At 39.0% G+C, this 12815-nt stretch overlaps 1 protein-coding gene across 3 annotated transcripts in view; it reads right to left on the reverse strand.

Annotated features, from left to right (window-relative positions):
* NOL4 (nucleolar protein 4) overlaps positions 1 to 12815 on the reverse strand; it is a 192811-nt gene that overhangs the window by 72920 nt on the left and 107076 nt on the right. For all 3 annotated transcript variants that reach the window (XM_035894938.1, XM_009639467.2, XM_009639466.2), the window contains exon 6: positions 7636 to 7919. In XM_035894938.1, coding sequence (XP_035750831.1) covers positions 7636 to 7919 — 284 coding nt within the window. The remainder of the gene's footprint in view (positions 1 to 7635; positions 7920 to 12815) is intronic.

A 12815-nucleotide genomic window follows, 5' to 3' on the forward strand; every position in this document is an offset into this window, starting at 1 on the left:
GGGAAAGAGAAAACAGGCTAGTTTGTCTCACTCTTGAGTAGGTGCATGGGTAGGAAAAAATGAGATCACAAAACTCCTTGCATACACTTTCATTAATGTTCTCCATGCATAGAAGAGAAGGGGCCTGTCTCCTTCCGCTGTAGCGTGTATATCTTCCAAGGAGCTGTGAAAAATACTGGAATGCCTGCTACCTTTTCACAAACCTGAGTATAGCAGAGAAAGAAAAAGATGCATACTTCAACAGAACATTCAAGCCTGCCTTCACACACCAAAAATGTGAGATGCAAGCCAAAAGATGTTATAGCCTTGTATTGCCTACACATGATGGCGGCTGGGGTAGATTTCACCTTCAGGTCACTTTGTTCATCATTTTTACTTTTGAATCTCAGTACAAACTATTTCCAAGGATTTAGTGAAAAGCAGCAATGATGGAATCCATCGGATAACAATTAAGGCACAGCTGGAAGAAGTCACTGTCCTCTCCTCAATGCTGTGCTTGGAACAGAGGAAGCAAGCAGGACCCTTGTGGAGCTGCAGGCTCAGTCTGTGTTGATGTCTTGCTGCTCCACAGGGTGCGTATCATGCTGGCTTTGCATTCTGCCCCACTCCTATGCTGTTGTTTGCTCAAAATCTAGTCTGCCACTAACTTTTGTAACATGTCCTGCCTATACCTTTCACCAGACTTTGCTTCCCTTCTCATAGGCTATTCATTATAGTAGCAAACAGAATTTCATGCTAAGCCTCTTCCTAGTCTTAACAATTAAGCCATAAAATAAGGCTGTCAAACACCTGGACTGCAGACTCTGAAGATATTTGCATAACAGAATAACAGTCAGCAAAAGATGGCATTCCTTTAACACTTTCTGACTGTGGAAATGAAATAAAATATAACAGTTAAAACAAAAAAAAACCTGTTTTCCTCTTATGCCATACCTAGGTATTCAGATCCAACTTCAAGCAAGAGAGATGAGTGAGAAGTTCTGTTGAGAGTATGAGTTGGAGTCAAAAACTTCTTTCTGAAAGGCTTAACTAACTCCTAATCCAGATTAATTATACGTAACTTGAGCACTTGGCAGCACGAACTAGAAGGGCAAAAGGGCGGGTTTTTTGTGCCAAAAAATCCAACATGCAGAATTTAATGGTATCCTCAGAATAGAAGGAGACACTTCTATCTTTCCCTTTCCAGCTCTCCCTCCTGCTTAGAGATGAGGTAGCCATATCATATAACCACCATATGACAGTGCTCCGATACAGCTGAAACCTATCTATGATACTTGAATATAAATAATGAATGATGATGAAAAAGAAATGAGGAATGTTTTAATTATGAAGTAAAAAAAGAAGAAAACAAAAAAATGAACGTCTCCAACACTGTTCTTCAACACACCAAATTCACACATTTGCATTTTACCTCTTGCTTCAAGTAGATGCACACCTGTTTCACATTTCATTAAGAAAATCTTTTTAATAAATTACTTCCTAAATCACTCAAGTTACTATCACTTTTTGTAAAAGCTCACTGTAATTCCTGAGGACTCCACTTGCTTTGGAAAAAGCAATATACGCTCTTATAATCTGAGCGTTTCCCCAAGCAGATCTGCAGACAAAAATACAGGCAGAGAGGAACTAGACAGACAGTGACTTTGCATGCCTCAGAGACACAATGTCAAATGTGATGATGTTCAGTGGATATTAGGAATGACCTTTCATATTTTACTAAGATGCAATCATATCTTTAAAAAGGAGAGAGAGTGAGAAAGAAACACATTGAAACTCAACTCTACTCAGGGGGTGTGTGTGTGTGTGTCTATCTGTGGCTAAATTCATGTGCTCTTTTGGAAACCAGATGGATTCATGATGCACCATCAGATTACAACAGGCTTACAACTGCCTGTTGGTTTTTTTATTCAGGTGAGGCTGCTTGGATGGTCATGCCCAGTTTCTTTAAGTAATGATGAGCTCCAGCAAAGCATGAGTTACAAGATTCTGCTGGTGAAGATTACTAGTTTAGAAGATCACTAAAGTTTTAACTAGAGCATCGTGCAGGAGCTTCAAATGACACTTCACCCAGGATCTCACATATGCTCTGCCTTCCAGATCCCAGGCAATGTTACAGTCTTTAAATACCTTCTTAAAGCAAGACCTGTCTTAAAAGTGGACAGCCTGCCAGGCTAACCTGCCATGGTGTAAATGCATCCATTAAAAAACCAGTCTGAAGTTGCAATAGTTGGAAGCAAACAGACCCTGGCAGTGGCCCATGACAAAACTACTGTTCTTTACATCAGGCTGAAGAAAAAAGGTTGAGAAACACTTCAAAAGCCCAGCATTAAAGGAGTGACAGAAAGTAAGATCTTCCTTTTAGAAACTACATGAAAGCTCTGCCTTGTTGTGAACCACTGTAACTATAATGACTTGCACATTAGAATGCAGTATTATAATTAAAGGTCACTGTATGCAGCAATCATTATTTACTTTTCTTTCCTTTAAAATTGTGCTTTTCAGACTTAGAGAAAAATTATCTTGTGCACTTCTCCGTGCAGCCAATTACACACTTGAGCAAAACATAATACATATTCACTTAGCCTACCATACATCCAGAGGACCTGGAGGTGTCCAATTTTTCTATCAGAAATTTTGTCTGGTAAAAGGAAAGAAGACATTAACCAACTGTCCGCAATTAGCAGGAATTTGGACAAAATGGACACAGGGTTGCACCCTCCTTGTTACCTCACTTTAATGCACCTCCTAGGCACTCATGATCAGTAGCACGTGTTTCTATCTGGGAAATCCCAAAGAGAAGTTTTGCATACTAGGAACATCCTTTGCAATGCAGACATTATGAACTATTTATTAATGCAGGTAAAATACATGGCAAAATGTAAGTATAGCTGGTTCGCTCAAAAAACCTGTTTCCCATGCTGTATCACAATAACCTTCTTATCCAAATGCAGAAGAGATAAAATCAGTTAAAAGGAGTGGACTTCCTGTATTTCATTAAATAAATGGTGTGGAAGAGATAAAGCTATATAATGAGTTTTCAAAATAAAATATATGGTCTAGGAAAAAGCAATAACACAAGAATCAGAAATCAAATATCTCAGTGCTACAGAGACTTCACCATGGTCATACAGAAACCCAGCAGTCTCACACGCAAGTATGCAATGATCTAAAATAATTTATATGTGCACTTAACTATTTGAATTCATAGAACTGCATTTGCAGAGCCCTTACAGATGAGTACTCTGTACGTCTTTTGTAGTACAAAGACACAGCCCTGTTAAGGTAAATTTATGTATATATTTTCACAGCTATACAAAATTTCACTGGCTTCAGTTTAGCCCTAAATGGTTGTAGAAAGTTCTACTGCTGCGAACATCTGAGTCTTACTGGAGGATCAGTTCCATAATATCAGTTTAACCAAAAGCATATATAAACACATACACGTATATACATACATACTTATGTATATATATTTAAGACTATAAAAACCCATTTCTTCCTTGCATAACATTTTTTCAGTGAATGGTAAAACACTTTGGACCAGATTTCAATGGTTATGTTACAATTTGGCGACTCCCTCCACTGCACTCAACATGTGATCATTTTACACGAAGAGGTTACCACATATGCTCACTGCCTTAAACTGAGGATTCAAAGAGTAAAGTTACACTGTCCACTGAAACATGATTCTTGTTTAAAGAGTGTTATCAACAACAGTTTTAAAAGTCATATTCCGAAGTGATTGAACAGAGCATTTTTTAAATAACATACCCTACTAGTTTGAAAAGTTTAATTAAAATTTATTCACAGGGTTATCTAATCTCCAGTTACTCATCAGAGTCTTTTCGAACAAGAAAACTTGATTTATTATTCCCCCAAACCTACATTTCTTACAAATCACTAATGACTTCCTCTGTGTACATTAGAGAGGCCTGATTTTAGGAAAATGTTAAGTATCCCTGTTTTGACATCCAAGACTCTTTCATGGAATGAGGTCACTATCTAGCAAACTTTCCATACAGCATAAGCATATAATTGCTTCAAATAGGTATGGACAAGATGAATATTCCAAAAATTGAACTTCCACCATCTTCAAAAAACATTTACCTATTAGCTGTCAAATTTACAAAGAAAATACGATGGAAAAACTAGCATTTTTATCCCAACTGCTTCTTCTGATCATATTTCTGCAGTGTGTACGAAATTATCAATCAGAACTATATCGTCAAATGGTGGAGTCCACCACTACACATGTGAAGGAAGTATCGTTCTTGTAAACGATATTGTACAGGCAAATACCTATAATGTAGTTTAACAAAACTGCTCGTTTCCAGAAAAAATAAACTCCCTTAAAAAATCTGTGATTTGATGGAGGAGGTGTAATGTATTGATAATTTTCAACCAAAAAGAGTAATCTTTTGGCTTTTTGTGGCTAGATTCAGCTCTGATGTGTTATCTTTAAACCTAGCAACAGGTCAGAATAGATCCAAGCTGACCAGAAAAACTGCGGCTTCAAATTTAATAAAACATATATGGCGCAGTATCCAAAAAGGAGACTCAGACAGAGCAGGTAGGGAACATGTCAGCCAACAGATCTTCCCAGCTCCAGCCCTTTGACTGTGGGTTTCACAGAGTCCTGGCCATTTCAAGCAAGTAACATCTTCTGCAGGCTGAATGGGTCATTATAGAAGCTGGGGGAAACATAACGTATTACTTTCTGCAATGCTAGCCCAATAATTAAAATATATTTCCCTTCATTTAGAAACCAGATATTTTCTTTGCTAACTCCTCACATAACTTCTCTCAGTTCTTTGCCACATAAAAGATACTGTAAGAATACTACGTTGTAAGAAGTGGCATATCCACTTGATTTTTGGTGAACACTGCACATCATTTTTCCCATGAAAACATGATTAGAGGTTATGCTAAAGACATTTGCTTACCCATGACTACCAGTCATGCCATTATTCAGGTCTAATCATGTCTGATAACTGTAACTGTGAATGGCTGGAGGTTAGATGCTGTGAGAGTGCTGGGAGAATTCCTAGATGGCTTCAAAAAACAACCCACATACTTGGTATATTCTGGGTAAAAAGGATATGTGAGAGGTGGCTGCTAATAAAGTATAGTACTCTCTTAAGCTTACTTGCTATTTTGTTTCCTTTTTGGCAGAGAATTAGAGTTCTGGCTAGTTCCCTGTGATACCCTTGCCCAAGTGCATCCAGTGGGTACTGCACACAACTAGGAGTTCGATCTTCTGCATTGTTCAAAATTAATCAGCTCAGTAACGGCCAGAACACTCTTCTCAAGGAGCCCAGTAACTTGAATCACCAGGGGAAGGCAAAAGGACCTCCTTGGTTAGGTCTAACGCTCATAAAACATTCTCTGACTCTTCAGCATGTAAGACACCACTTAAGGTAAAACAGTAGTAATGATTTATATGAATGTATATGTATGCATATGAAACACTGAGATGCTGTACAGTCCCATTCTATTCCAATACATTGATGGGTTTTGTTCCTTCTAAAAATATTCCATAAGAGTAGAATTCATCTGTAAAATATGAAATTGGCCACAACAACATTCTTTTACTCTACACTCAGCTTACAAATCCCTGACAAATTGTTGTTTATTTCAGAAGCGTATTCTTCCTGAAGTCTTCACTCCATATTTAATAATCTTTATTGCATACCTAATAAATCATATACTTAAATGAACTGTAAACATCAACATGAGTTTCACTAGGACAAAAAGGAGAGACAAATCTGCATATTGTTGGCAGTATAGAGTGGGTAGGATGACAGTGAGTGATGAAAGAATATATCAATGTGGGGGATGATTCAGGCCTCTTAAAATTTGTAGAATAACAAAGAATGAGATGTCTTTGATTGTCATCTTGATTCATTAGAAACAGATTTTTAACAATTTTGGATACTTTTTTTTTTGTATCTGAGTTGGAACTGATTGAAATTGGAAATGTAACATTAGGCTATTTTCTTGTCTTTGCTACAAATGAGTTCCATATTAAGACTCTTCGCTTTCTTCACCAAGCTTATTTGTGTATTTGCAAGAGTAATGGCAGAAGCAGCAATGGACCTCAGGCAAAAAAGCCTGTGTGTCTATCAATATTTGGGTGACTGGCTTATAAAAGGTTCATTGGAACAATGTGCCCTAGAGCAAACAAAGATACCGTTCATATTAGCCAATTTGGGACTCACTGTGCAACAGTCAAAGTAGTGAGTAAATCCAGCACTGGAGTATATACACACTCTGAGACTAGAGCTATTCAGAACATTTTCAATAAAATGAAAATTGGTGGAAACAAAAATATTCCATGCAGATAAACAGGTTTTCGTAAAGATTTTATGGAGGAGTTTTGGGATACATGATTTGCTAAACTGGAATGGCCAAGAAAAAGAAAGACTAACAATCTCCCTTTTGGTCTCCCTTTCTTCTACCCACCAAAACCAGACACTTAAGTTAAGAAAACATTTCAAGTTTTTATTTTTACTCCGCAGGCAATGAAAACAGGAGTTAAAACTTCAGCATAAATAAATGTTGTTCTCTAGACATCAGTCATGTAGAATCCCTTTCTGGATATACCTAAAAAAAGTGATTTTTCCATATCACTTCTACTTCAAAGCCCTGCAAAAAAATGTCACCATTCAAAGTATATCTTTGTTGTCAGCTTATTTTGTAGTGAGCTACTGAAAGCTAGTGACTAGTGTTAATAGTATTTGGATCCAATACTAACATCCTATTATTGCTGCTGTAAAAGTGGTAATCCAGTTGGGTGTTATCAGAAAAAAAACAAAAGGAACTTGTCACCAATAAGATCAATGGATACATTCTATGATACAGGCCATTTCTTCACCCTCCCTACAGTATGCCCTCATGACAAACACCCTCCTGGAAAGCTAGCTATCTAACCTATAGGATCTGTCTTTATCTACAATATAACCACCCTCGCTTCTCCTTACTCACATAATGGAAACTACAGAGAAAAGCCCTCAGGGGATTACAGCTGCTTAAAGCAAACTTGTCAGTTTTAATTCAGGTTAGGTGCCTGCATAACACAAACAATCAGGAAGGAACCAAATCAGTTCCTTTCAGATGTTGATAATGCACGTGTAGTAATTTGCTTGGGCATACACACTTAACATTCATACCAATTCATTCTACAGATGCATAATAAATGTAATGAGATGGTCATCTATAAATATACATAGGTATACGTATCCCAGTATATATACATATATATGTATTACATTATATACATATTTTTATATATATATATATATTTCAAATGGGTAATGCAGACAGTTCTCAATAAATTGACTGATAAAATTGATGCCTGATGGAGAACTGCACTGGTCTTTGTCAGTGTGCAGCACAATATATATGCCTATATATGTGTATTCACCCATGTACATCCACATACACTTAATGTACGTATGCATCATATATGTGTAACAGAGCATCCAAATCTATGTATAGCATTTGAGTAATGATGTGACAAACATTAGACACATTGCATTAAGTGCTTAGCTGGGAAAAACCTTTGGTTTGGCCTCACAAATCTTTTCCTTTTCTAAGCTACACACTTCATATCTGGAGCATGTGGAAGCATCTTACCTTGCTTCCATTTTCTCTTGCCTCCCGTTCCATCTTGAGATCAGAAATTAGGAGAGTCTTGTATTTGTTCTTTCCATTACTGCTGTGATCATCTAGTCTGTATTCTGAAGTCAGCTGAGCAGAGAGGGGACTGTCACTCAGGTTCAGAGGCTGCTCATCCTGCTCCAGATTTGTTTTGCCATTACTGTTGGTTTCTGCCATCTCCCTGCAGTGTGTTCCCCCTGAAGCATTGGAACTGTGTCCCACGGTCTCATTGCCATTAAAACTCTCTGCGGCTGAATCATCTATTAAAAAATATATATTTTCAGTCACATGCCACATCATCATCTCTGTCCAGTTCAAACATAATTTATACCTTCACAATGTTTTTCAAAATAGAATGAAAATGGTTTATATTACTAGCACCAGTACATTTCTGCAAAATGTACACACACACTCCTCCACGTTTTCAAGTAAAAACTTTATGTAAATCCATAAAATATTACTAAGTTAAGGGAAATGATCTGGGCTGGCACCTTAGTGTCACTGTGTACACAAAAGATAAGTATCACAAAGGATTTTTAGGGACAAAGTGACAAAGTCTGCCTTAATCCATCTGTCTGTCCATATGTCTATGAATGTATTTAGATCCTTATACCATGCTCATTACTGCAGTATTGCATATTTCTGAAATCAACAGAGATGCACATGGCACTGAGAGAGAATCTAGTTCACAGGTTTTAAGGGTGCAGAGCAGCATATGTCATATCCACAAACATTCTCTTGCAAAGATACGATGTAAATACATCTGATGTATTCACTGCTGGAAGCAGAGATTATACTGGAAAAGCTGAATCCAGAAACAAAGATCCTCTCATTATTTTGTTCAGGTACTCACTTGCTTTGCTCATTCATTGTGTGTCATAACATATTTTAAAATACTGCTCATAAAGGATTAAATTATCATCCTGAAAGTTACATCTGAAAACTCCAGATGTGTTGTTCTTACCCCTAAGATTTTACAGCTGACATGTATGATTAACATGTGTCTTCGTATGCTTATGGGTTTGTGTACCCTGTGCTTGTCAGCACCGGAATTTGCCACTTCACTACTACTCCACCCTTCTTTACTTCTAAAGAATCTTTTGTCCAACAGGCTATCTAGTAAAACAACTCATCCTTCAATGGATTAAATGGCAGCAGAATTCATCCCTCAGTTTGCTTACTTCTTTTTCTCTAAAGCATCTCTTTCTGGGCGACTTAAATGGTTTTGCTAATGGAGCAAGCTCCTGCCCAGGGCTCTACAAGCCTATGCTTATCGCAGACTGTGAAGCTGGAAACAAAACTGGGGGGTTAGCAGCCAGAAATGTGTACAGGTTGAAACTGGAAATATGGGATGAGATGGACCTTAATATATTAGTACCTTAATATACCATCTGCTTTCAGGACGTCTAAACAACCTCCATGGAAAAGAAATAAACACATTTAAATACACCAGGAATTTAAAAAAAACCATCAGGACACACTCTTTAAAGGATGTGCTCAGAAATACTCATGCTTGAAACTACATGATTAATCAAATTGTTGACTCTCCATCCTTAATACAGTAAAAAGCAACTATTCAGCACCCTCAGATCAGAATTTAAAAAATGATGAAAATATTGTATAAATGGGTAATGATCTAATCCAATTAAGTACTTAGAGAGCCATAGACAAGCCATCATACATCAGTGGCTTGCTTCCTATACTCATCCAACATTTTTATGTCATAAAGTATACAGGATTGGGCATACATTCCGAACATATTTTTTAAAATAGCTTTGTTTTGTAAACCTGTAAAAAAAAATCTAGTTTCATGAAAATACATAATAAAAATAATAATTTCAATGCTTTTATTTAAGGAACATTTGTTTTTGTTTTACAAAATGCTTTATAATTAATGGCTGCAATAAAAAATAAAGCTATGTTTTGGTAATACCACTTTTACATTACCTCTTACAAATACAAATGTATATACAATAAAAGACATAACGTTCTTAGAATAAGACTTTTAAATGTGCTCACCAACCCAACTTGCAACAGAGCAATGGAAATGTTCTGATTTAAAAACATGGGGCTACTTGAGGATTTCAGCTACATAAATTAAGAAGGTGAGCAGGATTTACCCTTAATAAACATTCTATCATGCCCTGAGACTTATGGCTTACAGGGCATAACATGTTAAAAATGTTAAAATTCTAAATGCAGTTTCAGAAATAAATATTGACTCAGTCTTTAAAAGTAAGACCAGCTGCTCTCCAGGTATCCAGCCCCCTGAGCTGGAAGACAGGGAAGGGGAGCAGAATGTAAGCCCCCATAATCCAAGGGGAAATGGTTAGCGACTGCTACACCACTTAGACACACACAAGTGTATGGAATGAGATGGGATCCACCCAAGGGTACTGAGGAAGCTGGCGGAAGTGCTCACCAAACCACTCTCCATCATTTATCAGCAGTCCTGGATAACTGGGGAGGTCCCGGTTGACTGGAGGTTAGCAAATGACACCCATCTATGAAAAGGGCTGGAAGGAGGATCCGGGGAACTACAGGCCTGTCAGCCTGACCTTGGTACTGGGGAAGGTTATGGAGCAGATCATCTTGAGTGCCATCACGCGGCATGTTCAGAACAACCAGGTGATCAGGCCCAGTCAGCATGAGTTCATGAAAGGCAGGTCTTGCCTGACCAACCTGATATCCTCCTATGACAAGGTGACCCACTTAGAGGATGCGGGAAAGGCTGTGGATGTTATCTACCTGGACTTTAGCAAAGCCTTTGACACTGCCTCCCACAGAATTTTCCTGGAGAAGCTGGCAGCTCATGGCTTGGATGGGCATACTGTTTGCTAGGTAAAAAAATGGCTGGATGGCCGGGCCCAAAGTGTTGTGGTGAATGGAGTTAAATCTGGTTGGTGGCCGGTCACAGGCAGTGTTCCCCAGGGCTCAGTATTGGGGCCAGTTCTGTTTAATACCTTTATCAATGATCTGGATGAGGGGACTGAGTGCACCCTACAGGCTTGGGGAAGAGTGGCTGGAGAGCTGCCCAGTGGAAAAGGACCTGGGGGTGTTGGTCAACAGCTGGCTGAATGTGAGCCAGCAGTGTGCCCAGGTGGCCAAGCATCCTGGCTTGTATCAGGAATAGTGTGACCAGCAGGAGTAGGGAAGTCATCCTTCCCCAGTACTGTGCATTGGTGAGGCCGCACCTTGAATACTGTGTTCAGTTTTGGGTCCCTTGCTACAAGAGGACATTGAGGCGCTGGAGCGTTTCCACAGAAGAGCAACAAAGCTGGTGAAGGGTCTGGAGTACAAGTCCTGTGAGGAGTGGCTGAGGGAACTGGGTTTGTTTAACCTACAGAAAAGGAGGCTGAGAGGAGACCTTATCACTCTCTACAACTGCCTGACAGGAGGCTGTAGTGAGGTGGGTGTTGGTCTCTTCTCCCAGGTAACGGGCAATAGGACAAGAGTAAATGGCCTCAAGTTGCGCCAGGGCAGGTTTAGGTTGGACATTAGGAAAAATTTTTTCACTGAAAGGGTTGTCAAGCATTGAAACAGGTTGCCCAGGAAAGCGGTTGAGTCTCCATCCCTAGAGGTATTTAAAAGACAGGTAGATGTGGTGCTTAGGGACATGGTTTAGTGGTGGACTTGGCAGCGCTAGGTTAACAGCTGTACTTGATGATCTTAAAGGTCTTTTCCAACCTAAATGAGTACGTGGTTCTACGATTATTCTGAACTAGAAAAGTGGCATTCTAATACAGAGTCTTTAATTTTTTAAAGAAAGTAGCCATATTTACAACTCATTTTAAAAGCTCTGAAATATCAGCAAGACATCCAGATTTCTTTAAGAGAGAAACACTTTGGTTACCACTGATTGGTATTTAGGACTGTTAACAGATAATTGGCTTCTTGATTATCAGTTTAACAAGTGACAGTTAGTTTCAAATTAATTAAATCAATTACTGAATCGGTCACCGAGTGAGGGATGCTTCTCCCTTTGAAAGGCTCAGAAAATTCCCTGCTGTGGGGAGCAAAGAGAGAAACAAGTGAGTAACCAGAGGATGCAAAGAGCTACAAAAAGCTGGGGGCTCTGCCTACTGTGCAGCACACAAGTCTGATCCCTAGCAAACTTCTGCGTGCCAGCACCTGAGTGTCCCAGGTTGTGCAGTGCAGAGCCACTACCAGGACATAGATGGCTAAATGGGAATGATGGAGTAGGAAGAGAGCTGTGCTTAGAGCCAAATCCAGGAACAACCAAGTCCAAAGTAAGACTGTTAGCTTTGGCTTGTAATCATAAGCAATAATGCTTTTACTTCTTTTTTTTTTTCCCTGTACAATGAGTGGCTGACAACTAAAACTCACATGTGTATGAGAATGCTACAATGTAAAAAAAAAAAAAAAAAAAAGATCTTTTATACATTTTCTAAAACACAACCATTGAAAAAATTCCTCTGCTAAGTAAATGTAATCAAGCATTATAATACTTTGAAACAATAATGTAGTATTTACACAATTTTGTCTTTGTTTAGCAAATGCTTAGTTACTTGATGGTAAACCTCAATTTGTACTCTACAGTCAAATACCTGCTTTTACAGTCACTTAACCTTGCTTGTTAGAAACAGGAACTATTGTCTGTCAGGATAATGTTCAGGAGAATGGCTACAATGGCTATAAATCACACTTATGCCCAACTAAACATAAATATGTATTGCCATAAAAGAGACCAAGAAAAAAATAGTGGGTTTGCACTGGTAGTTCCTTACAGATGTTACCAAGGTAACTGAATTACAAGGTTTAGTACATTTCTCATCCCTGGGCAGCTGGTCTATTTTTGCCAAGAATAAGGTTACTCTAAAGCAAGAGTTTCTGAGGTATCAGAAACACAGACCACATCAGGAATAACTGATTTTAGGGAAAAAAGGCAGGAGGGTCTGGCCCAGGAGAGGAAAGGTACGTTCATCCTTGGATATGAGCAGCCACAGCCCCAACACCTCCCTGCCCTGCTCACTGCCGCCAGGCCGAGCCGCCCTGCTCCTGGGCCTGCAGGGAGTGCAAGTACTGATGGCCGCCACACAGCTGCCATGGGGCAAGGCTGGTTTCATGGAGACCTGTCCCTTGGAACACCCTCTCCAGCGGGGACCCCCTCTCCGTTGGGCAGGAGGTGAGATCTC

This window comes from Egretta garzetta, unplaced genomic scaffold (genome assembly GCF_000687185.1).
Source record: "Egretta garzetta isolate BGI_Z169 unplaced genomic scaffold, ASM68718v1 scaffold35, whole genome shotgun sequence".
Taxonomy (NCBI): domain Eukaryota; kingdom Metazoa; phylum Chordata; class Aves; order Pelecaniformes; family Ardeidae; genus Egretta; species Egretta garzetta.